We start from the raw sequence: 25,791 nt of genomic DNA on the forward strand, positions 1-25,791 counted from the left end.
ACAAACCTGATAAAAAAGATTATGTAGTTATTGTAATAAACAACTTACAGGCCCACATAGTATACTTTTATTCAATTCGTTTCATAAATTCAGTACTGAACCTTCACTTATTCAATATCTTCTATATCCTAATTTATATTTAGAGAAACATACGCATAGAAAGGTAAGGAGAAGAATAACTGGGCGAGTATTTTTACGACCGCAACACACCAATTTCCCATCTGATTGGCCTCGACCTGTCACATATGTATTCTACAATGTACCTGTATTTTCTACACTTCATTGCTTTGATTTAGAGGCGACTGTATAAAGATATGCAAAATTAAGAAAGTATGCCATGTATTACATAAGCTTTAATAAAAGCAGATAGACCTTTGATCTTTCATTCACAACCTTTTGTCAACATAAGATAAGTTGAATTATAGTACATCTGATAAGGATTAGAATAATGTATGGCAGTAAACACCGTACGTATTTAACTGAAGAATTTTTTTCTTATATTATTCTTTAAATTTTTCGTACATAGCTTATGGAACGTCGGTGGTTCTACTCTTGTGCTCATTCGTACCTGAAATAATGCACCTGAGGTCTTCCTCCACCAGTAAAGCTGGATCGTCGCCATATGACCTATTCTGTGTCGGTGTGACGTAAAATAAACATAGATGTATTAACAGTCACCCGTTGAAAGCATCCATTTCATCTACATGGCAGTAATTTAGTTTAAATAACTCGCCCTATGGCAGAAGTGGTTAGCGAAAGCGGTTTATGCGTTTTGCAATGACGGTTATGTCAGCAATGGTGGTGATGCCATAGCGGTAAACAAAAGAGCTTAATGGCTGGCAATGGCGAAAAATCCGTCAATGCATTAACAGTAAGTAAAAGCGGATATGCCTAAACGGTGAGCAACGGATCCTAATTCTTATTGATCAACAATGGCGGCTATGCATAAACAGTTCGCAAAGGTCGCCATGCATTAGAAGTAGGCAATGGCAGTCATGCAAACGTGTATATGCCTTAACGGTGAGCATTTACGGCTATTCTATAATGGTATACATTGACAACTATGACTTAAACGATAGGCAATTGTGTTAATATATTAACGGTTAACAATTGGTTAAAGCGATGGCTTCTTCAGTAAGGGCCGAATGCATAGCGATGGCGGTTACTGTATGTGTATTTAAATTCGCGGAAGCAAATTTTCGCGGAAAGGTCCACTTTGGGGGTCTATACAAATATTCGCGCTATTTTGAATTCGCGGAGGTGACTGCCGAAAATCATGAATTCGCGTTGACCACTCAGGTTAAAAAATAAGGAAAATTACTGTAATCATCGTAGGAGTTCACAGTTATTTTCAATACTAGGTATCAAACAATACGCTATTGTACAGAAAAAGACATTGTCTAGCGGACAGATTATAGCAAACAAAAGAATGTCCGTTTACGTGCGTAATTTTTCACAGTTTGCGTTATAAACGTCTTGACATCTGATCAGATCATGTTTAGGTTTTTCTAAACAAACAATACAAAAAACACAAACATTAACGATTTTAAATGATGAATTTTAGAAAACAAGACACAATTACTAAGGAAACATTTAAATAAAAAAGTGTGAAAGCATATCACACTCTGACATACATTGTTCTATAGAAGCGCGAAAATATGAATATTAAGAAATTATTGGTGTAGAAATATTCGCGCTAAACATGAATTCGCGGATCGAATGACACCGCGAAGATCGCGAAAATTTGAAGCCCGCGAATATTTCTACACATACAGTATGCCTTTATGATAGGCAAGGGTGTGTATACATTAACGGTTAACAATAGCTTACAGCGGTGGCTCCGAACGCATAGCGATGGCGGTTATGCCTTTACGATAGGCAATGGTGTTTATACATTAACTGTTTACAATAGCTTAAAGCGATAGCTTCTACAATAAGGGGTGGAAAGCAAAAACGATGGGTTTTTTACACATAGGCAATGGTCTTATACATTTAAAGTTTAACAATAGCTAAAAGCGATGGGTTCTACAGTAAGGGGGGAACGCATTTGCGTGGGGGTTATGCCCTTTTCGTGGCATTGGAATTTTTTCATTAACGGAAAAAGTTAAGCGATGGCTTTACGTAAAAGGCCCCAAGCATAGCTATGGCGGTTATTCCTTTACGATAGACAATGGTGTTTATACATTTACGGTTTACAATAGCTTAAAGCGATGGCTTCTTCAGTAAGGGCCGAACGCGTAGCGATGGCGTTATGCCTGTACGATAGGCAATTGGTGTTAATACATAAACGGTTAACAATTGGTTAAAGCGATGGCTTCTTCAGTAAGGGCCATATGCATAGCGATGGCGGTTATGCCTTTATGATAGGCAAGGGTGTGTATACATTAACGGTTAACAATAGCTTACAGCGATGGCTCCGAACGCATAGCGATGGCGGTTATGCCTTTACGATAGGCAATGGTGTTTATACATTAACTGTTTACAATAGCTTAAAGCGATAGCTTCTACAATAAGGGTCGAACGCAAAGCGATGGCGGTTATGCCTTTACGATAGGCAATGGTGTTTATACATTAGGCCTAACGGTTAACAATAACTTAAAGCGATGGCTTCTACAGTAAAGGCCAAACACATAGCGGTGGCAGTTATGCCTTTACGATAGGCAATGGTGTTTATACATTAACGGTTAAAAATAGCTTAAAGCAATGGCTTCTACAGTAAGGGCCGAATGCATAACGATGGCGGTTATGCCTTTTCGATAGACAATGGTGTTAATACATTAACGGTTAACAATAGCTTAAAGCGATTGCTTCTACAGTAAGGGCCGAACGCATAGCGATGGCGGTTTTGGGTTTAGATAGGCAATGGTGTTTATTTATTAACGGTTAGTAATAGCGATTAAGGTTAAGACTTAACGTTTCAAAACATTTATCAGCTATTTTGGCTTTCACCGTCTTAATAAAAAAGATCTGGTTTGTTGGATTGGTTATTTTATGAAGAAAGAGAAAAGAAGAAGAAAAAAGAAAATGCTTTGTGCTTTCGCCTTTAATGTTTTAAATATAGTTAAAAGTGGCGATAAATAGTCATATCGATTGTATGTGTTCTAACATACGACGTCACCTTAGTGCATTAATGATTTAACTCCTATATAAATATACAAGGAGTAAACTTTTTAATGCTCTAAAATGACGATGAATACATTTTAAAGGTTTTATTACAGGTTAGTACATTCTGTGTCAGTGTTTGAAATAGAGGTGAAGGTTAAATTATGTAAAAGGCAGACGAGAATAAGAAAAAAATCACAGTCTAGTCTAATAAATGTGTCGCAGAAATCGTGACAAATTTAAGATAATCACAATATAAAAATAGCTCAGATTATACGTACGTTACGTAACAAAACATAAAGGAGCAGCGTTCGCATGTATAGTTATTCCTTATTTGCAATTTTCAAGCCAGTTTGCTTATCAGATTATTAGCTCGTCTCTTTGTCTGTCGCCATCCCCATTCAGTTCGTTAGCATCTAGTGGTCACATTTTTGCCTCAATTGCCACCAAACTTGGTCAGGATGTTTGTCCCAGTGGTCCCAATGGTTCTTCGGACGAGTTCGAACATGGTTCATTTCTGATGAAAAGCTAGGTAACAGAAGCCAGAAAATAAAAAATCCTTGTTAACACTCTAGACGGTCCAAATATCCTTTAAATTGGTCAGAAAGTCAAAGAAGTCCAAATATAGGTCATCTAGGGTCATATGGGGTCAAAACCTGGGTCACACAGCCCAAATATGGCATAACATTGTAAGAATTCTAGAGCCAATGTTACTGGAATTTTTTCAGAAAAGTTGTTTAGATGATTTCTAGTTCAATTACGAATATGGGTCATCTGGGGTTCAAAACTAGGTCACACAGCCCGAATACGAAAAAAAACTGTGTTGTCCAAATATAATGAAAATTTGTCAGAAAGTGGTTTCTATGTTTTTAGGACAATTTCGAATACAGATCATGTTTGGTCAAAAACTAGGTCAAACTTTAGAGTTGTAATACTATGGCAGGGTGTCAGTATCAACCAAATGGTTACATAAAACACAAATTTATACACTTGTCATGTTGCTGTTTTGTTTTTGTTAGCTCATACTTGTGACGTCATTTTGTTAATTTCAGATTTATTTTGTTGTATTTATAGTTATCCTGGCCTGCTTATTAGCAATATGCAGTGCGTCTCATGGAAACATTTCGCAATATCTGGATACTGGTATGTAGAACTATCTTATTTGTTCGCATGTGCATATTTTTTTGATAAAAAAATGAGAATTCGAAAAAAAAACTTATAGCAACTTATAACAATAACAAGTAAGTAACTACTAGCAAAATATTTTGACATAGCCAGACAAAATATCTCAGAACCTAGATTTGGTACGTCGAATTATTTTGGCTACTGTCTAGTCCGCAAAGGAATGCTTAAAGGACGTGACAGTTCTATTCTATTTATAGATGATACTCTGTTCTAATTATAGATGATACTATGTTCTATTTATAGATGATTGTTCTATTTATAGATGATTCTCTGTTCTATTTATAGAAGATACTTTGTTCTATTTATAGACAATTCTCTGTTCTATTTATAGATGATATTCCAGTTGGGCCATTGTGTTACAGCTGCAGTTATTTAACCGATCCGAGAACTTGTGGCACGCAAGTTCGATGTGGGAGGGATGAGGTATAACTAAACTAACCCCCAACCACCCCCGACCCCTTCACACCCCACATCTGTTAATTTTTCATATTGATCTGAAAAATTAGCTACTGGCCCACAATTCCGCATAGAAAATTGGTCAATTCTCAGCTGCCATTGGTCCGTTATTGACACATTTAACTTAACTAAGGATAGTCAAATTACGATTGTTCGATAACAGTGCACGGGAATTGGTAAAATGCAATTGATTACTCGTACATATTCTCTCATAGAAAATCAAGTTTTTTGCGCACTTTTCTTTTGTAATTACTTCAATCTTTTGTACCATATGAAATAATCACGTTAGGCGTTCAAATCTATCCTTAAAGAATCAACAAGAAATTAAAACTCATCCCCGCACGAGTTGATACTCCTAACACGTGATTGGGTTTTTAAACAGAACATTTATGATACGTGTTTTATTACTAAAGCAATGTAGCATGAAACACGTGTAAATATTATAATGACACGTGTTTTGTTATCATAACAGATATGTATGTTGCACGAGTTAATGCCAGGAGCAGACGGTAGCAAGAGGTTTACGTCCCACTGTGAAACAGAAATAGTAAGTGTGTTTTTGCACTTCTTCTTTGCATTTCTTCTTCTTTGCAGTCACGTGACTTACTTTCGGGCTGTCACATGACGTATTTTCAGATACCTTTTTTTAGACTGTCACATGGTGTAAATCCAGATAGTTTTTCGAAACTGTCAAATGAGGTACTTCCGGTTAGCTTTTCTATGCTGTCACATGACGTAGTTCCGGTTAGCCTTTTCTAAGCTCTGACATACGGCGTTCTTCCGGTTTAAAAGCGGAAATAGTTGTTATGTCTTTGCACTTTTTGGTTTGAATTTAACTCACTACAGTGTTGAAGCATTGCAGAAATCATGATCACTAAGTAGAAAAATATCGCTTTTTTTTTCGCCGATTCTTACCTTTTCAGTCATTAACTTATATACATCGGTGTGAAAAAAAAATGAAAAAGCCGTTTTAAAGGTGAAAATGCGATATTTTAGCATGTAATCATTCTATGCGTCTTGTCCGGTATATACTGGAAAACGGTTTTTAGTGTGATGCGCCAACACATTTTTTTAGCTTTACAAGGCTCTTCCGATTTTAGACTAAGATAATCGGTTTGTCTTTCAACATACTAGTACTTGGCGGTCGCATGGCGTTCTTCTGATTTTGAAAAAAAGGAAAAATATGGATCTGTCTGTTTGCTTTATCATATATCTGGTTTTGAAACGAAAATCTTTGGGCAATCAGCAGAATAACTCTTCAGCTAAAATAAAACACGAGCTAGCCATTAGGGAATTTCTGAAATTTGATGATAATGGCCAAAAATGCGTATTTAGCTTTGAATAAGACAATGTGATCGGATTGTGTGGTTTTTCTTATTGTGTTAATTTTTCTTCAATATAAGTTATTTATAATTTTTCTGAAGGTATGTCAAAATTTGAGAAATCACGCTAAAAAGAGCCGCACGTGTTTTGTCATATAAATTGAGCTGCAAGCAGGAAAATTTGTGTAACAATCATGCGGAAGTTATACGCCCCACTTTGCCAAGTGAACCACCCTACCAAGACCGAAACAAAACCCAAAATAACATGTAAGTGATTTTTTCATTTGTACAATTCTAAGCTATTTTGGGGTGTCCAATCGGTTAAGTCCGATAAATTCCCCGGTGATGTTTCGTTTTATTTCTAAAGCAAGCGTAGTAACGGAAAACGCTCAGATTTATAACTTCGCCGCTTGGAGCAAATTTTTGTGATTTGTTAAAAAATTGAATTATTTGAAATAATAAAGGCATGAAAGATGGCGCTTATCCATTAACCAGTTTAAAGATTTCCGGACTTGTCGTCTGATTTATGGAAGATTGATTTTCGTCACGTTTTTGGCGCATATGATATGTATGACGTTCTTTGTTACAATTACGTCACAAAGAGATTCAAACGAACAAAACAAGCTTTTTCATGAGACTCCCTCACACTTGATATTCATTTGAGCCGCGTCACGACAAAACCAACATAATGGGTTTGCGACCAGCATGGATCCAGACCAGCCTGCGCATCCGCAGGGCTATCAGTTTCTCTTATTGTTATAGGGTTTGTAAGCGAACAGCATGGATCCTGATCAGACTGCGCAGGCTGGTTTGGATCCATGCTGGTCGCAAACCCATTATATTGGTTTTGTCGTGGCGCGGCTTATTTTATATTTCGCCAAATGAAATACAGTGATATCTATAATTGAATTATTTCCTTCGAAACGAAACTCAAAAAAGATAACTTTCCTCCGATAAAAAAAAAACCGTCCCCCGACAACACAGCCCGTTTCCAACAAAAAACCCCCAACCAACAAACAAACCACCAACGAAAGACAACACCCAAAAAACAAAGACAATTCAACAACCCAACAAAAAACACAAACACGTAGTTGTTAATATTATACATAACCCCACATATAAACAGAATCCATAACTTGTGAAACTAAATTTTATAGGAAGCTTTTAATATATATTTCAGTTTATTTACTCACTAGCGTCCGTCTCAGTCGAAGTTTTTAAAGGGGCCTTCAGCTATTTTCTATTAGCAGAACAGTTCTGTGTTGTTTCAATCTAAGTATTTCAGTAATGTAACCTGAGAAAATTCTTTTATATGAAGCTTTTAATATCCATTTCGGTAATTTACTCATTAGCGTCCGCCTCAGTCGAAATTTTAAAGCGGCCTTCAACTTTTATTTTCTGTTGACAAAGCACTACTGTGCTGTTTCAATCCAAGTATGCCAATAATTTAACCTGACAAAAGTGCATCATATCACTGTTAAACATTCTTCAAAACAGAGCCCCGAAAGCTAATTAAAGCGTGCAGTGAATCTAAAAATAGATTGGGGAACGATTCGTCCGATTTACGAATTTATTTATAGATTCCGGTAAATTTACAGACTATTTACCATGTTTTCGCCAGTATTTTCCGAACGGGATCAAATGCGAGCTATTTGACATCATTTCCCCCGGTATTTGTGGAATAGGTAAACCATGTGCTATTCCATATCAAACATCAGAACTTAAAATTAAAAAAAAAGATTTTCGTTGTGTTATTACAGATCACGTAAATTATCCAATTATGTGTTACTCTTGTGAGGAAACATTGGATCCAAAATCCTGCAGACACCTAGTGACTTGCCAAAAAGGATTTGTATGTATATTTGCTTGTTATAATTACCAAAAAAATAGTTTCTTAGATATTTTTTAATGTTCTTTCCTTTGCGACAGTTTTCTTCTTTATGCGCTTTACATGTATTTACTACTATTAAGCTACTGTATATTCAGACATACTTGGCGTTCCATAACAAAGACAGATAACATGTACTTACGTGCACACATATTAGGACGAAAAGAGTCCTGCCTAATGAACTTTCTATAAATAGACAAGTGCTCTCTTCTAGAACTCAAATGAACAGAGTTCTACATAAAAAGAGTTATTGTAGTTTTAAGTATAAAAATGTCGCTACCTGGATGTGTTAAAAGAAAGTTATGTGGGTTTTTAGTATATATTAACCTAATATGAAATTAGGCAAAGTCTATGAATGGGGAAGTCAAATACAAAAACGTTCAATTTTAATTTAAATTCACATTTTTCGTTTTAAAGGTGCAGTTCGGTATTTCATGCATCACTTCCGTTTTTCAAGGAACACCTCGACGATTATTCTTAAACCGAAAAGTTGCGATTGTTCTGTTATCGGAATACCCCGCCGTTTATCATTAAAATAACATTAAAAATGGCACCCCCACAGCAAGAAATTATACTGAAATTTCAAAGATAGGTATCGAATTCTCCCTATTTTTTATTGTTTTTATTTGATTTCCTGTTCAATATACACGTGTAGTCTATAGCCGGGCAAGACAAAGGCTCGTGCCCGCGAATGACTTCCTGTACAAGTATTCAAAACAAGTAAAATGGTTCCCTGCGGTGAACATTTTAATGATATAAAGATATTTCATTTAACTATTTTCAACATTATTTGGGGGTAGGGGGAATCAACGTTTGTATCTGGAATTTTGTTGACAATTGAATAAACGATATAGAAGAAGGTCTTTGGAAACTGGTGACCATTGAAGACCGGAGAAGGTCGAACATAAACAATTATTTCTTTTAAAGAAAATGATTAAATAGGACTACCATTATATGAATAATTCCGAGCAAAAAATAAATAAAGTAAACACACAAGTTTACGCAGAAAATATCTCTATTTATTATGGCAGATGGCACTACGCATATTTTAATTTTGTAGATTTTCACTGGGACATACTATAACTACTTATCGTATGTCCCAGATTTTCAGTAAAATTTGTGTAAAATTTGAGATAGATATCAAAGAAACATAGATAACTTTCAAACACATCTTTCAATTTTTACCACCTTAAACGGTAAAATAATTATGTAAAATTAGAAATATCACGTAATAGTTTTTTGTTCTTAATTAGGTGTAATTCGGACTAATTCCCTACAGGTAAATCCGTAACCGGCAAACGGTATTTTGCTTGGTTTTCGAAAAGGTCAATTAACCAATCGGTTAACAGATCACATGCTCCTCCATGTACCGAAAACAGGTCACGTGCTCCTCCATGCCTCAAAAGTTAAACGCGCAGGGAATAATGTACATGTAGTATCAAATTGCAATAGATTGTGTAATCTTTGTGTGAAAAGATCGCGTACATATATGAAATGAAAAAGGCAAATCCTCAAGCGAGCTCGATTTACTTTTACTGTGAAATAGTATAAAATAATTTTTATTTTACATTTTCCGTTTTAAAATTGCCATTCGGTACTTAATACACTGAATGCATTCAAAATAAGCGTAAGTAACGGACAGATACGAAGTTTTACGGAAATTGACGAAGTTTGCCGAACTAGTACGAGCGATTGATGAATGACATAATTATCTATATAATTTTATTGTTTTAAAGGGTTGCATGTTACAAGCGGTTGGACACAACGCGGATTTGCAAACAGTATACAAATCTTCGTGTGAACCTGACTGGGTAAAAATATTTACAAATTTTGTAACGGTTATTTATGCATGGCAAAAACCTGATACCATACAATTACTTGTCTAAAATTATAACTAAAGTTCGGCAAAATTATTACAAAATCATATCTTGTGACCGTTGGTTTTTAATCATTAACTGCTGCCACGAATAGCGACAGAGTATGTGTGTGTATTTGCGTTTATTTATACTCGCCACCGATTTGCACATATGGGCGAGTCCCATAGAGTGTTAGTCATTTTAGATTTTGGAGAATAGTGCAAGATACAGATACAGAAAGATGTCCCAATTCTAGAAGCTTCTCTGGCTTTTTAGCTTGCCAAGTGTTTTAGCACTCATACAGGGAACCTCGAATAAATGTCTCATCCAAAAGACTGATTAGTAATTTTAGTTGGCAAGCCTGGGAATCGAACCCATAATATCGAGATTACAAATCTCGCGTTCTACGGATCGAGCCTTGCAGACTAGCTTATATGCTAATGAACAAGTGGGCGTTGATTTACATACCATGATCACGTGTGCATCTAAATACATTCTTTACTGGCACCTTGGTAGAATCATGACCGTATCACTTCCGGTAAGAATCGGTTGGTGAGCATTCAAGGGCAAGATATTTGACGTAGGTGACTTAAACTACCGTGCTATGCAGGCCCAACCATAAATTCCTATTACTTTATTCTTCAGCTTTGTAACAGAATGCCCCACTCCTCTGATGAATTGATAGGGAAAAGAGCAGGAACACCGGAGGTGGCAAAACGGTCTAGCACATGCAACAAATGCTGTCATCAACATCTGTGTAATGGTCACTGTGATAAATCAACACAACATGTGTCACAACACCACACAACACCAACCCCCATACCAACAACCCATAAAACAACAACACACACCAGACCGACGACTACGAATACATTTTCAGCGACGCCACTTCATGTTAAAACACATGCACCTACTTTCGCGCATGCGCAGCCAACTGTACATTATAAGCGTAAGTTAACAAATATCAAATAAATATTGCAATTTCTTTCATTTTATACTTTGGTATTTACATACCACGCGATGAAAATAAATCCAGTAGCCACTGTCACTTTTGAAATATTTATTTTCATACCACTTGATAAAATTATATCCCGTATTTATAGAAAAACAATGAATTTTCTGTTAATTATATACCTTTTCTCTCTTTTCTTACGTTATAATATGAAATAATTCCGTTCTAATTTCGAGTTGGCTGAATTTTAAAGGAAGAAGTCCGACAAGACACCAGTGAAAATACGGAAAATATGTTTCACTGTAGTGAAAAAAAATATATTTTTTACAGCGAAAATATGGAAAAGGAAAACATGCATTTTATTTCATCAATATTTCTCAAATTTCATTTATTTGTACATTAATAATACTATCCCAGGAACCATGGGTTCGAGCCCTTCTTGGGTCACGGCCATGTTTCTTCATATATAATTATGACACCAGTACTGGTTGGTTCCAGGAAGCGGACTCAAAAATGATTAATATAAGTTCCAAGAACTTGTTTCGCAATCGAGCTTAAATAAATATGTTTAAACCATTACTATTCAATCAGGATTTTACTCGTTTCAGATGAAAACTGTATAAAGCACAATTTCACCAGTATCCCGTACATCAACCTGTGTTTTAAACTAGAGACGGTCTCTTTAAGCTGGACGGTTGCTGAACGCTGGTGTGGATTCTACGGGGCTACATTAGCAGTGCTGGACGAGCCCGGCAAGTTCAGTGTCGTTGAGACGGTCCTTAGATATGAACCCCATTGTAAGTGCATTATTTTTGACCGAAATTAAAAATTTAGATGGACGAGGGTCAGGGAATTTCATAGCACGTTTATTTTTTGCGCATGTCATCAGGAAAGGGAACATTAAAAGCTTGAGAAATAGTGATTAAAACATTTTTGAGGCATAATGAGCCTTTGAAGATTCTTTGTAGCAATAAAAGGAGGTATACGTTTGGGTGAACGGAGTGGACGATCGATTCTTTTTCTCATTACAGGTAAAATATTTCATAACAAATAGAAGGAGCTTTCTTTTATCGAGCTTGGAATGTTTTTACTAAATTTGCACTCGATTTCACGTTAAAACATTTTTGTTAATATTTTTATTTCCAGTTCGAAACGAAGTCGTTTATACCGGTGGGCATGATCAATACGGAAATGGTACCTTTTACTGGCCGCACCAACGACTTCTTTCTTTAGGAAGTTGGTCGGGTTTGAACTTCCAACGTTCAACGGGAAAGTGCATTGCTCTGGATGGGACAAACGGATTCCGAATGGCTTTTGTTGACTGTGATAAATATAGAAAGTTTATTTGTTCAATAGATACGTCATAACAATAGTAATTTTATACAACAAAAAATGCTTCAGTTTTTACATAATTAATGTGTTAAAGCTGCATGTCTCCAGATGAGCCAAAATATTTCAAGAAAATTCAAACTTTAAAAATTCACTAAGATTTTAAGAAAAGTGAAAAAGATTCAAGATCAAAGTAATAATTAACATGTTATGTGCGATTTATGGCCCATTTTGTAGCACTTATCATGATATTTCTACAGCGTGACTAACGCAGTAAGAACTATTTTTGGATAGTTTGACATCTTTTTGGTAATTTACGTGGACTGTTCACTTGTCATAAGTATGAATCGGGAGGCATGCTGCTTTAATATGTAAGTCTATTGATGCAATCAGATATGCATAAATTTATGATTACCCACATTGAGCACCATACATGCGTTTCAGGGAATCATATTCAATAACGAACTTCTTGTTACATGAGATTCTTACAACAAAATATAATCATCAAGGAACGACAACTGTGTTATGGGAATTTCGTATGCAACAACTAAAAAAAACAACATTTTCCCGAGGGATAAGATTTTAATAATTGTGAGAATTTAAGGTTTTCACGAAATTGAATGGTCCTTAAGTATATGTAAGTAGAAAATCGCGGATAGCTTTCTAAATCTTTCCAATTTATCCGAAATGTTGATTTCGCGAAAATTGTGGCATCGCGGAATGATTTAAAAATTTAAAAAATGACTTTTTTTAAAATTTGATCCTGATGACAACATAGCTAATATGAACCACTCTAAAGTCCGTTTCTCGGAACAAATCCGTACCACTGTGATTATCAAGACCGATTAGGTCCCCGGGTTTAGAGGCAGACACCTTAACCATAGGCATCTCTCCGTTATCTAGTTATTTCAAACTTCAATACCACACAATATAACTTAGGCATAACATTTATAAAATGCATATACTCGTTTACATGTATAAACATAGGATAAGCCTGAACTACAACTGCGAGACAAGAAAACCACTGAGAAAAAGCCCTTATGTTTCTTCATTTAAAAGGACTGTGTAGGGAAATTATAAGTCCTGTGTTTTAGGCCATAACAATTTTATAATGTAAGCATGACCCCACACTCACCCCCATCTCCAACTATATGATATCATCTGTTCAACGAAAGAAATAAACTATAGAACAATACCATTTATATGTGAACAACTGCTCCGTACAGTCAACATATTTTTTCATAACAAATAACGTTCCGCAACTCTTAACACACTAATAAAAGAAGGGTAACAAGAGTTGTCGTTCGTTGTCCCGCCATTATGAGAGAGTAACATGTGTCAGTGTCACATTTGCAATAATGTGCCAGCCTTGTTCTAAATAAAGATCGATTATGAAATTTTCTCACAATATAAGTACTGAAAGAAATAGCTCTACAACAAAAAAAACAGACTATAAACCGAAATCACATTTAATATTTCGTGAACTTGAGATGCCTTCATTTTATATTCTTATTTAAATTTACAAAGTAAATTTATGAAAAAAAAATCCATAATATTTATGTGTGTAAAACATATTTAGATCTTCTATTTAGAGGTTATTTTTACGATTTCATCAATTAAATTCCAATCCGCTATTTGGACTAAACACTACAGTGATGTTTTTTTAGGTTGAATCATGACAGTGATCCAAGTGGAGCTCAAACTTGGGTTACCTAGGTAGAAAGAAACCTTAGTGTCAAACTTTATTGGGCCTCATAATTATTCACTTTATTACGTCACTATGTCGTTCTATGAAGTACTATGAAAAATAGAAGTCGACTATGAACGGAATTCGATATAGTATCTACTTCTGTTCTTCTATGAAAATTAACGCAAAGGATTTTTTAAAAATACAGCGTTTTCATTGGATATCAAATAAAGCTGGACACTAAAACATAAGCTTTTAGTCAAACACGACACTCATCTTGTCCCTGAATGCCTTACACTCAAACCAGGTGTATAAAATATTATGCATAATATGCATATTAGCTATTAAAGGCTACATATATTAAATAATAATATAAGACATATTTACATAAACATGTACACAAACTAACATAAAAAGCCATTTTTTCGTCCATCAACATTCGTTTCATTTCTGCACAAATTTCAAATTGTCACGGCTTGCACATCTTATATGACGTCATCTACAATTTTCATATCGTCACAGCTTGCACATCATATCATAAATGATGTCATCTGCAATTTTTTAAATCGTCACTGTTTGCACATCATATCATATATGACGTCATCAACAATTTTAAAATAGTCACTACTTGCACATTATATTATATATGACGTCATATACACAATTCAAAATCGACATTGATGGCACATTGTGTTATATGACGTCATCTTGACATCTACTTTTCCTATATTATATCTTTTAAACTTATTAAGAATGAATCATTTCCGGTCAGTAACCGGACCAGCCCTGCTCCATCGGTGTATACCGTAACTCTTGCACCATACTATCACGTGGCAGTGCGAGCTCATGTGAACGGAAGTGACGTGGACTTGCCATCTCTACCCATAAATCCGTCTGATGCAAACTTGATGATGGCGTCGATGATCTGGAAAAAATAAAGCATCGAAATTCAAATTATAATTATTATGACAGCTGACATGCAGTTTTGTTAAAAAAGAATTTGATGAATTTCAAAAAGAAAGCCCTCAAAATTAACCATATGAAATATGACCATTTTGCAAGTCATTCAATATTTATGATAAAAATACTGCTCAAAAGAAATTACAATACCAGTCTCGGTAGAAATTAGGTACGAATTACAGTGCATATTACAGTAAAAAGATGAAAAGCAGTTTACAGTACCAATAACGTACATAATACGTACGAAATTGCAAATCAGGTAACAGTATTAGAATATTGTTCAGATAACAGTCGATATTACAAAAAAGATTAAAGTATCAATTAGATACAGAATACTGTGCAGATTATGGTCGAAATTACAAAACAGATTACAGTATCAATTAGGCAAAAATACTGTACAGATTAAAGTTGAAATTACAAAACAAATTACAGAACCAATTAGATATTCAATACTGCGTAGATTACGGTCGAAATCACAAAACATATTACAGTACGAATTACGTACAGAATACTGTGCAGATAACGGTCGAAATTACAAAACAGATTATGTACAGTACCAATAACGTACATAATAATTTGCAGATTACGGTCGAAATAACAACCAGTTCGGTACATAATGCTGTGTAGATTACAGTCGAAATTACAAAACAAAATTACAGTACCAGTTTGGTACATAATAATTTGCAGATAACGGTTGAAATTACAAAACAGATTACAGTACGAATTACGTACAGAATACTGTGCAGATAACGGTCGAAATTACAAAACAGATTACAGTACCAATTACGTACAGAATACTGTGCAGATTACGATCGAAATTACAATACAGATTACAGTACCAACTAGATACATAATACAGTGCAGATTACGGTCGAAATAACAATACAAATTAAAACATAATATAAAACAAAGATGACAAAATTTCAATACAGATTACAGTACGGATTGCAGCAGAAATTACAGTTAAAATTAAGGTAAATAGCAGATGTTATTCATGTTTATGAATTGATATGAAAAATTGTCGATTCAGATTAAAAACAAATAAAAACAAAATAGGTAAACAATGACTTTACCTTGTGCTTTCAAATGGAAATGGTGACTTCCGCTTCTGTTTCTTAAGCAGATGGAATGAATAACACAGTAAAGAGATGAGCAAGATGCAGACGACAAGGAGAATAATGAGCGCGGCAAGATACGGCAAGATGCTGGAATACCACGTGGTCATCCGCTCTACGTCGTCCGTACCATTACGGCCACCTGAAAAAAAACGTGTTGTATTTCTTTATATTTTGTAAATGATTTTTATTACACCTATGGAAAGAATTCAAAGTTAAAATGTGGTGCACTTTTTCGTTTGCACCTAGAATATCAGCTTTAAGGAACTCCACTGAGGTCTAAAAGCCTAAAAACATAAAATTTGAATTTCTTGCATAGATGAGCAGAGGCACTTAAAACAGAAAGATATGCAGAAGATAATTAAGAAATACACTCAAAAATAAATTAAAAATCGTATTTTTGTGATATTCTTAGCCAAATTTGAGTGAAAAGCCGTCTTGGTCATTTGTAACAATTAAAATATCTACCATGGAAAAACGAAATAAGCGAATGATCTGAAATTTTATTGGTCTAAACATATATCAAATGGAGCATTTATCTCGAAAAATTATATCCGGTCCCGTCATGTCAAAAAAAACTCAGTTGAGTCTCTTTAAATCTTTTAATGTTGAGTCTCTTTAAATCTTTTAAACAATTTGTAAATTGAATCTCGACAATGTGGGACTTACTTCATTGTGAAATCGTAGTAAAAAAAACTAGAACTGTACTTGCGTTATTTCATATATCTTTGTATATTTCGAAAACCAGAATATGGTATACGACAGATGTTTATGTCAGTTATGGTGTTCCATAAGGACCATCGTTTTTATCGTCATTTCAAAATTTGATATATTTCTGGATTATTATTACGAGAAACGTATCCTAGACAATTCATTATAACCTGCTTCAATCAGTATTATTGGTCTCGTGCGCGCGTGTTTTGTTGCGTAAGCTTTTGTCAGCTCGGACAGCTGTTGATGATAAAACATAAATAAACTTTTAATATTTGGTAACATGTTGGTATTGATCCATTGGCAAGGGCGTCGTCATAATATAACTCAGATTTATGGTGTATCACAAATTACAATGAATCAGAATGCAAGCATCGATAGCCTATTTATTTGCATTACGCATATTTGTCATTTCGCTTTTGAAAGCGACGTTTCGCATTTCTAGTAAACTTTGAAAACGGAATCAGTCAATAATATGGTTTCTAAGAAATGGTAAATCATCGCAATGCCATCAATTTCTTTCTTCTATCTACATTAAAAGAAAAAATATTAACATCGCGTTTTTGTTTTTTTTTTTTTTTTTTTTTGCCTTTTCGCGTTAAAAAAAGACATTTTGCATTTCTAGTTTTTAATGTAAAATTAACACATTGTATTGATCCAGGAAAGGCGTCGTTCATAATACGAGTCACTCAGATTTACGATGCATTACAAAATCACAATGATTCAGAATACAAATATCTAATGATCGGTAGCGTATTTGTTTGCATTTCAATGGCATATTTGCCATTTCGTATTTAAAAGCGACATTTCGCATTTCTATTAAACTTTGAGTACGGAATCAATCAGTAGTGTGGTTTCTAAGTATGGTAAAATATTGCAATGTTTTATATTATGTACAATAGATTTGTAAAATATGTTTTTTTTTCTATGTACTTTTAATGAAAAGTCTTTACATTGGGAATGTTTGCCATTTCGCGTTTGAAGCGACATTTCGCATTTGTGGTTCACTTTGGAAACGGAATCCAATACTGATTACAGTTATAAGAAATATTAATTATTGCAATGGTTTAAGAGTCACATCAATTTGTCTTTTATGAACATCAAATGAAAAATGTCTACATTGCGAGTATTTACCTTTCAGCGTTTAAAGCGCCATTTCGCATTTCCAGTAATTGTTTATGCCGGCTCGCCACGGCGAGCCGGTATTACGGTAGGATTTTACTGAGAAACAACCTAAAACTCCGAAGCTATCCAAAAATTTAATCGAAGCTTGGCTTCCAGCTTTCTACAAAATTTATCTATCAGGGCTAGGATCCAAAATTATTTAGCCAATCAAATTTAATCTTACAAAGCGTCAAAAAACCTTCAATTTTCACGCCATTTTTAAAAATCAGCAAGTATTGTTTTGAGCGCAAAGATATAATGATGATTAAAATGTTTGTCTTTATGAATTCTTTTCAATAAATCATATTTACACTGACTTCTGATTTAGCGATTTCACCTGTTTTCTCTGTAGTAAGTTTTCGTTTGGTTAATTAACATAAGTGTACATCTGGTTCTGTGCATTTTATATTTTTCCTTTTTTCCGGTCATTTTATCCTTTCCGGTATTTAGTGTATGTATTTACTGGCCGGGATCCGGGACGCCCGGGATCCGGGATCAAGATATGGAGGAAAAACCTAATGAACTATATTTGTGTTGATTGTTGTCGTAATGAAAGGCCATTAAACGTTAATTTTTTATTGTATATAATGAACGTTAAATTAATTTAACTTATAATATAGATATATTTAGAGCTATTTATTAACAAACTTAAAATGCGGAAATCACAATACTTAATTATATGCCTAATTAATTGGAAAAATCAAAGACTATTTTCTTGAATTGGTCAAATCCCGGGATCCCTATATGTTTTAAAACGATCCCAGCTTTCTGAAAACTATATACTTGAACTGGCCAATCCGTGAGATCTATTTACATTTTAATACGATCCCGGCTTTTCTGAAAACTATATTCTTGAACTGGTCAATTCCCGGGATCCCTATATGTTTTAATAGGATCCCGGCTTATCTGAAAAACATCTTCTTAGACTGGTCAATTTCCGGGATCCCTATATTTTTAATAGGATCCCGGCTTTTCTGGCTGAATTGATTGACAACTTGTGTTTACTTTAGGACTTGTGCCTCTCATTCCAATACTAAATAACATACATGTATTACAACTTAATTTTGTATAAAGAGACATCTTTATGAAATCTACCTATCTATTATTTTGTGGTCAAGGTCAACAGGCCATATAGTAAATGTGCATAGACATAGGTTCTTCATTCAATCTGTTTACATGCACCTTCATATATACTCATACTCATCTTGGTTAAACTGAGAGAACTTTATATGTCACTTTCAGTCAATGAGTTTAAGATTTTGAATTTACTGGCCCGAATTCCAGTTTTGAATTTATTCTACTAAATAATTAACAAAATTTTCTTAAATTTACACTGGCCTGAACTTATATACACTGGCCATCGGGCACCGGGCCAGTGTTGACTTCACTTTTATTTTGATGTTCGCTGAAGTCTCTTCAGCTAACAGAACTGTCATTTTTACATTTAAACACACCCCTTGAAAAAAATTACGAAGCGAGTCGCTACTAGCTTTTTTAAAAGCTAACCTTGTACGAAATTTATAATACGTTTTCCAAGTCTTGTAAAGTAACGCAATGGTTTATTGATCCAATTTTTTCTCCTCCATGTCATGCGAGTATTTGCCTTTTCGTATTTGAAGCGACGTTTCGCATTTCTCGAAATTTTGATCCCGAAATAAAAATATGCTTCCTAGGTGTTGTGAATCATTGCAATTAAATATTTCTAATATTTGGGGTTTTTTACGTAGCTAATAACTAAAATGTATTTTTGTGCGCTGCTTTAATTTGTCATTTCGTGTTTTAAGCGATACTTCGCATTTCTACTCTTTTTGAATCCGAAAATGGTATGATTACAATGTACAGTAAGTAAATGACCATAATTGTGTTATAATGTATATCATTTTTATTATTATTTTATTATTTTGATATCATACATGACAACGAATTACGAATTGATGTCCAGTATTACATATCTATATAGAGCGAATAATAAAGTGTTCTATAAAGTTTTCTAGAACAAACTATTTTTCGCTATCAAATAAATGTTAAAATTAAATCATATAGAACCTTTTCAACATTTTTCATATTCTAATTATCTTTTTTCATTTTCTAATTACTAGTATCCAATGGATAAATTTCTATTGTTTTTATCGGTTTGAAAATATCGTGAAAAAGTTCCCTTTATGGACCAATCTACTTTAAAATGTATATTAAACCCTTACTTCATATATACGCGAAACAACGTACTTTTGATCCCCCCCCCCCCCTCTTTAAGGCCTCAAATAGTGAAAAAATGTCCTGTTTGGGCCCAAAACACATGTTTTCGTTTGAGAAATGTTGATAAAAAAATGAGCACTTTTTCGGCGCTGCCCCAATCCAAAAGGTACATCAGGGGGTTGCCAGAAGGGGGATGTGCCCCCTTTTGTTTGGGGGGGGGTTGAAGGGGTTGGTAGTCCCCCTCATCGCCAAGAAAATTTTGGACTTGTGAGACAGGTCGATCATAAAGCAACGTGTAACCAACGCTGAAAAGCCTTTGACTCTATCTGAATCCATTGAAAAGTTGCAGCACTTTGAAATCAATTTTGATGGAAAAACTCAATGCAAAATAGAGATTTTGGGCAATTTTGATATGTCCCCTCGTTGCCATGGTAACAGGAAATTTAAGACTGAGCATGTTGTTACAAAGGCAATTGTCTAGACAACATTTGTGCCAAGTTTGATTAGTATTGAAGAAGTTTTTATAGTTTTATAGCAATTTGAACTTGTAACGGGAGACTTTTCAGTTAAAACAGCCATTTTTCACAAAATGCTCATGAAGTAATGGATTAAACTTACCAGACGGTGTTGTTGGAGCGATTGTCGTTGGGCTTACGTATTCACATGTGGGAGTTGCAGCAGACCAGGTACCATTCTGTTGACACGTCAGCTCGTTTTCACCAAACAGTTTATGTGACGTGTTTGCTAGGCACGTGATTGTCACTCTGGTACCCGGCGTCGCTCGTATGTGCTGAGAACCAGCGATTTTATGTTGTCTATCGTAATAATGTCTGGCCGAGGTTTTGCCAGTTCTGGGCATAACACTGAAAGAAAAAATAGGAAGATTGTTTCACACAATGTGTAACCCTGGTCCTCATATCCCGGCAAAAGTGGAGAATACGGTGGCTGATTTGTGTCATGCCGTATATTCGCTTCGCGAGGTGCAAGACGAAGACACGAGGATACGACAAAGTGGTGACATTGTCGTATTTTCGTGTTTTCGCCTGGCGATCCTCGTGTCGAAAATAAGACTGGCGCTCCGCAAAGTGAAAGGTGAAAACACGAAAATACGACAAAGTGTTTTTGCCTTGTGTCCCGCGGAGCGAAAGTACGGCACTGTGGGATGGTCGTATTTCAAACTATTTTACCGACACAATTTCAACCACTTCCTCGAAAATGGGCGCCGGGATTACATTTGACGTCGGCATATCTAATTAAATATAAAATGTATTCGTCATTAAATGATAAATAGACATACAATGTACCATTCGGAACTGCCTCGGCTATTATCTATATTATCCGAAGACTGACGGAAAGAGCCGAGTAGTTGCGATTGACAATGTAGGTTCCATATGCTTCCAAGAAAAAGAGATACGCGAAAAGACGATAATAACCGTAAAGGGGCTTCTTTTAACTCTCTTTTTGTTTTTGGTTGAATGCTCCTCGGCGGCTCATTTTTTATTTCAGTTCATTTCTCCCCGTAAAAAGAATTGTGTGTCACTTTTTAATTTATCATAGTTTTTTTTTCTTTCTAATTTTCAGATATATAAAACGACATTTCAGGGCGTTGTCTCCTTTCAAATCCATGTTAAATTTCGAAATAAAAATGTTTTATAGGCTGCTTCGGGGCTTGAGATTATGTAAAATGTAATAACTGACATTTTTTACAATTTAATAGTCTTACATTGCATTTTGTGCGCACAGTAAATATGCCATATATTTAAAGTATACAAAAAATATAGCAATATGAGCTAAACAAAAATGAATTTTATACCTTCTTCTACGAAACCTGTTTGTCATTATTATACGAACATGAAGACTTGCAACATTAAATGTATATGCGTATCAATCAATCAATTTTATTGTACGTTTAAATACGTTATTAAAGGAGGTGCAAAAGCCTAAAACATTAATTTGAATTTCTTATATGTATAGATCTGTTGGGGCATTTAAAACAGAAACATATGTAGAAGATAATTTAAAAAAAAATACTTAGAAATAAATTGAAAATCGTATTTATTGACCTTTTCTTATACCGATTACAGTGAAAAGGGGTACAGCGTTTTTCAATTATATTAAGTCATTCTCCACAATCATTCCGGGCGAATGGTCTGAAATTTTACACATAAGTTATTGGTTTAAACCTACATTAAATGGAACATAGACATCGAAAAATTATTTCCAGTCCTGTCACGGCAAATGTTTCAGATGTTTTCCGGTTATATGACCCGATGTAAACGGTTGGTATATTACCATAGTCATTAGGTGACGGTTATATTGCAAACAACCATAGCCAATTTACTACAGTTATAACACTGGAAACAGCATTGGTGGCACTATACAATCAAAGCACAGAAGGCGCTGAATTTGTTTGGGTCTCAGAATGTCAGAAATGTGAAGGTTGTGAGATTATAAACCAATTTGTTTTTGTGTAGTGCCACCAATGCTTTCCAGTGTTTAACTGTAGTAAATTGGCTATAAGACTTATTGCAACACTGATATTCAATTCAATGTTTATTTTATTTATTTTTTTTTTTTTTTTGAAAAATGAGTTACCGCAAATTGGATTCGAACTCCAGGCCTCTCGATTCCTAAGCGAGCGTGCAAACCCCTCGGGCAAGGTGAAGTTATATATTAACGGCCTGAAGAAAACCATATTATTCTAAATTAGGGTTTGTAACTCTTATCCTGTTGTTTAACACAGATGTAAATAATCATGGAGCTAACTATAAGCATGTATATCTATAAAGAATAAAACAATATTAGGGAATATTCGACCATTCAGGAACTATTTTGTTTGAAAATTAATGCGCCTGTCATTTGGCAATCTTTACGCAGTGATCTCCCCTGAATTTTTCGGCGTTAGTGTACATATAAAGGGAAGTAACCGCTTCGAAAAAGCGGACTACTTTCGGCATTTGCAATTAACAGCATCAGGGTCTTTTATTCTGTGTATATGCTGAATTTAGAAGAAAGTAGTCCGGCAAGACAACAGTGAAAATAAGAAAAATATGTTTCACTGCAATGAAAAATAAATTTTTGCAGTGAAACTACGGAAAATGAAAATACCCATTTTATTTCATCAATATTTCTTATTATTTCATTTATAAGTATATATAATACATTACTTTATTTGCTTATTTGATACCATTTTTTTAATTCTAGAGAATTCAAAACTTTCAAATAATCGTATCGTATGAACATTTATGACTCTGGAGGCGTGTCTACTCAACTTTTAACTTAAATCTAATTTAATTATTGTAATTAAAGCCGTGATCTTCTGTGGGGAATGATTAGATATTCTCCAAACATTTATACATATATCTTCAAAGAATTTGTTTGTGGGAAAATTTATCCTAAACCCAGTTTGTTCGATTAAATACACCCATAAAAATAACAATAAAAATAATAAGAAATGGAGCTGCAAATCTATTCTAAGCCGAAACATATGGTACATATGACAATGGATGGTTGCTAAGTAACGCGACAGCTTGCCAAAGAAGGTAACTCAAATATTATAATGAAATTTGTTAAAACTACGGAGTAATGTTTGGGTCACAATTTTTGTCGCGTGTTGTCAATGTAAATTCAAATTTCTTGCAATGATAATATTATCAGATATAAGTTAAAATTATCATTGTTATGATTTTTTCCTGATTGCTTAAACATTTTTTCCGATCATATTGGATGTATACGTTAGTGTATAGGATCCGATTACACCGTTTCATCGGATATTGACGACCAATCGGAACATCTCGGCTATTATTAATAATAACCCCGGACTTAATACGGAATATCCGAAGTTTGACGACATTATTCGGTATAGCTCCGTCAATTTACGAAATCGAATAGAACCGTCTGTTTATTATTACTCTCCGTGATAATCTCATTAAAAAAGAAATAATATATCAAGAGAACAGGGATACAGTTACTAACTATTATGCGCGCAAATAAAATATTTATAGACAATATATTATAAATACGGAAATGAAATTTACATATGACGCAATAGTTAAAACAACACTGATATAAACTTTTGACAAAACGTTTTGTTGATCCATATATCATAAATTCAATCCTTGGCACATAACATTCATAAACAAAACGTCAAACATTATGATGAATGCATACCTGATCACTACACTGCGTGATCTTTAATTTGTCATTTTATTGCGTTGGGTTAATTTGGCTTATGTACCGCCCATTTGAATCAACTTTACATTAATGTGAGGAAAATTCAATGTCTTAAAAGCATTGAATTCAATGTTTTAAAAACATAGATACCAAAAGACAAACTTAAATTAAACATATATGTATACAACACTTTTATTATTTATATATTCTACCTTATAGTAACTTAATTAATTACTTTTTTATTTACTATACGTTATACATACATGTAATGTCATATTAAAATAATAAGTAATTAAGGAAATAAAAATACGCGTCCCGACATTTTGGTTGCTTCATTTTCGTAAATGAGGTTACAAAAAACACAACGTTTTGCAATGTAGATGTTTATGTACATGTTTGCAGCTTGATTAATACATACGTTTATTTAATAGAATAGTTCATTGTTATACATCATATAAACTATATTCCTACGTAATAGATAATGATTTATGCAATGATGCTGCTGATGATCATGATCGTTTTAAGTAATGATGATGATGACGATGATGATGATGGTAAGGTAGTCGTGATGATGATGATGATGATGATGGTGATGATGATGATGGTGGCGGTAATGGTTGTGGTGGTGGTGGTAGTGGTTGTGGAGATGATGATGATGATAATGATGATGATAATGATGATGATGATGGTAAGATAGTCGTGATGATGATGATGATGATGATGATGATGATGATGATGATGATGATGATGATGATGATGATGATGATGATGATGGTGGTGGTGGTAAGGTAGTCGTGATGATGATGATGATGATGATGATGATGTGGTAGTGGTGTTGATGAGGGTGCTAGTGGTGACGGTGAAAGTGGTGGTGAAGGTGCTTAAAATGATATTAATTATAATAGAAATGATAATGGTAATGATGATGATCTTGATGATAATGATGATGATGGTTGTGGTGGTGGTTTTAAAGTTGTTGGTATGTATTTTTTATAATAACGTTTTAGTGATGTTGATATAAAAATATACAAATGATGAAGTTGAGTTGAATATAAAATGACTTACCATTAGCCATGTATAATCCAAATTTTATAATTATATTTTAAATAAAACTGTATGTCCATTTCAAATAAAGTCTGAGTAACCGGGATGTATTTAATGCATTAATACCTATACACAGTTGTCTCGCGACAGCTGACTGACCTAACCACATTCTGAATCATGGTGTATGAATCTATAAACACTGGAACTACATAACAGATGAATTAAAGCAACATTCTCGTATATGGATAAATATTGACGTAGAATTCTAAGCGTGCGCCGCTCGCTAAACAAGTCATAATACGGAGGCTACCTAGGGTAAATAAGAGTAACCGCATCTTGTTAATCAAAATTTAAAGCTTTAGAGTAATCTAGTTTACATGTAGTTCCTTATCATCATCATCATCATCATCATCATCATCATCACTATAATCATCATCATCACTTCCAAAATGTGCTTCTCACAACTTAACATCAAGCTGTCGGTCCTTATTATTTGCATATACTCTAGAAGTTGTCGGCCCTTATCAATCAAATCTACATTCGTACACACAAAGTTGTCGTCCCTGATTATTTGCATATCTGTCTTTATTTATTCACAACTCACATCATTCTGTAAGCAATAATGTTATCACCAAACGGAAATAAAATCAA

General features: G+C 34.4%; 3 protein-coding genes across 3 annotated transcripts; 2 read left to right on the plus strand and 1 right to left on the minus strand.

The window, feature by feature from the left end:
- The first annotated feature begins 350 nt into the window (after nt 1-350).
- On the plus strand, nt 351-6,224 carry LOC132750380 (uncharacterized). The gene is made up of 5 exons (XM_060740348.1): nt 351-467; nt 4,177-4,245; nt 4,619-4,710; nt 5,216-5,290; nt 6,168-6,224. Exons 1-5 carry the CDS (start codon nt 449-451, stop codon nt 6,222-6,224), a joined length of 312 nt encoding a protein of 103 aa, XP_060596331.1. The 5' UTR covers nt 351-448.
- Nucleotides 6,225-7,826: 1,602 nt separating this feature from the next.
- On the plus strand, nt 7,827-12,133 carry LOC132750383 (uncharacterized). The gene is made up of 5 exons (XM_060740351.1): nt 7,827-7,917; nt 9,690-9,764; nt 10,455-10,758; nt 11,370-11,558; nt 11,908-12,133. The coding sequence occupies exons 1-5, from the start codon at nt 7,846-7,848 to the stop codon at nt 12,126-12,128; spliced, it is 861 nt and encodes a 286-aa protein (XP_060596334.1). The 5' UTR covers nt 7,827-7,845; the 3' UTR covers nt 12,129-12,133.
- A 1,841-nt stretch (nt 12,134-13,974) lies between these two features.
- LOC132750384 (uncharacterized) lies at nt 13,975-25,325 on the minus strand. Its single transcript, XM_060740352.1, has 4 exons — nt 25,162-25,325; nt 20,542-20,786; nt 15,811-15,994; nt 13,975-14,702 (listed from the first exon to the last, which is right to left on the minus strand). The coding sequence occupies exons 2-4, from the start codon at nt 20,780-20,782 to the stop codon at nt 14,546-14,548; spliced, it is 582 nt and encodes a 193-aa protein (XP_060596335.1). The 5' UTR covers nt 20,783-20,786; nt 25,162-25,325; the 3' UTR covers nt 13,975-14,545.
- Between the last annotated feature and the right edge of the window lie 466 nt (nt 25,326-25,791).

Source organism: Ruditapes philippinarum, unplaced genomic scaffold, assembly GCF_026571515.1.
Source record: "Ruditapes philippinarum isolate M1 unplaced genomic scaffold, ASM2657151v2 ctg1555_1_1_1_1, whole genome shotgun sequence".
NCBI lineage: Eukaryota > Metazoa > Mollusca > Bivalvia > Venerida > Veneridae > Ruditapes > Ruditapes philippinarum.

Coding starts and splice junctions, on each gene's coding strand:
- LOC132750380 (XM_060740348.1), top strand. Junction 4,246..4,618: donor TTCGCAATATCTGGATACTG/GTATGTAGAACT, acceptor TTCTATTTATAG/ATGATATTCCAGTTGGGCCA. Junction 5,291..6,167: donor CCCACTGTGAAACAGAAATA/GTAAGTGTGTTT, acceptor ATTTTTCTGAAG/GTATGTCAAAATTTGAGAAA.
- LOC132750384 (XM_060740352.1), bottom strand. CDS start 20,782: ATGCCCAGAACTGGCAAAACCTCGGCCAGACATTATTACGATAGACAA. Junction 15,995..20,541: donor CGCTCCAACAACACCGTCTG/GTAAGTTTAATC, acceptor GTTTTTTTTCAG/GTGGCCGTAATGGTACGGAC. Junction 14,703..15,810: donor TTTCCATTTGAAAGCACAAG/GTAAAGTCATTG, acceptor TATTTTTTCCAG/ATCATCGACGCCATCATCAA.
- LOC132750383 (XM_060740351.1), top strand. CDS start 7,846: ATGTGTTACTCTTGTGAGGAAACATTGGATCCAAAATCCTGCAGACAC. Junction 10,759..11,369: donor GCCAACTGTACATTATAAGC/GTAAGTTAACAA, acceptor TACTCGTTTCAG/ATGAAAACTGTATAAAGCAC. Junction 11,559..11,907: donor CCTTAGATATGAACCCCATT/GTAAGTGCATTA, acceptor TTTTATTTCCAG/TTCGAAACGAAGTCGTTTAT.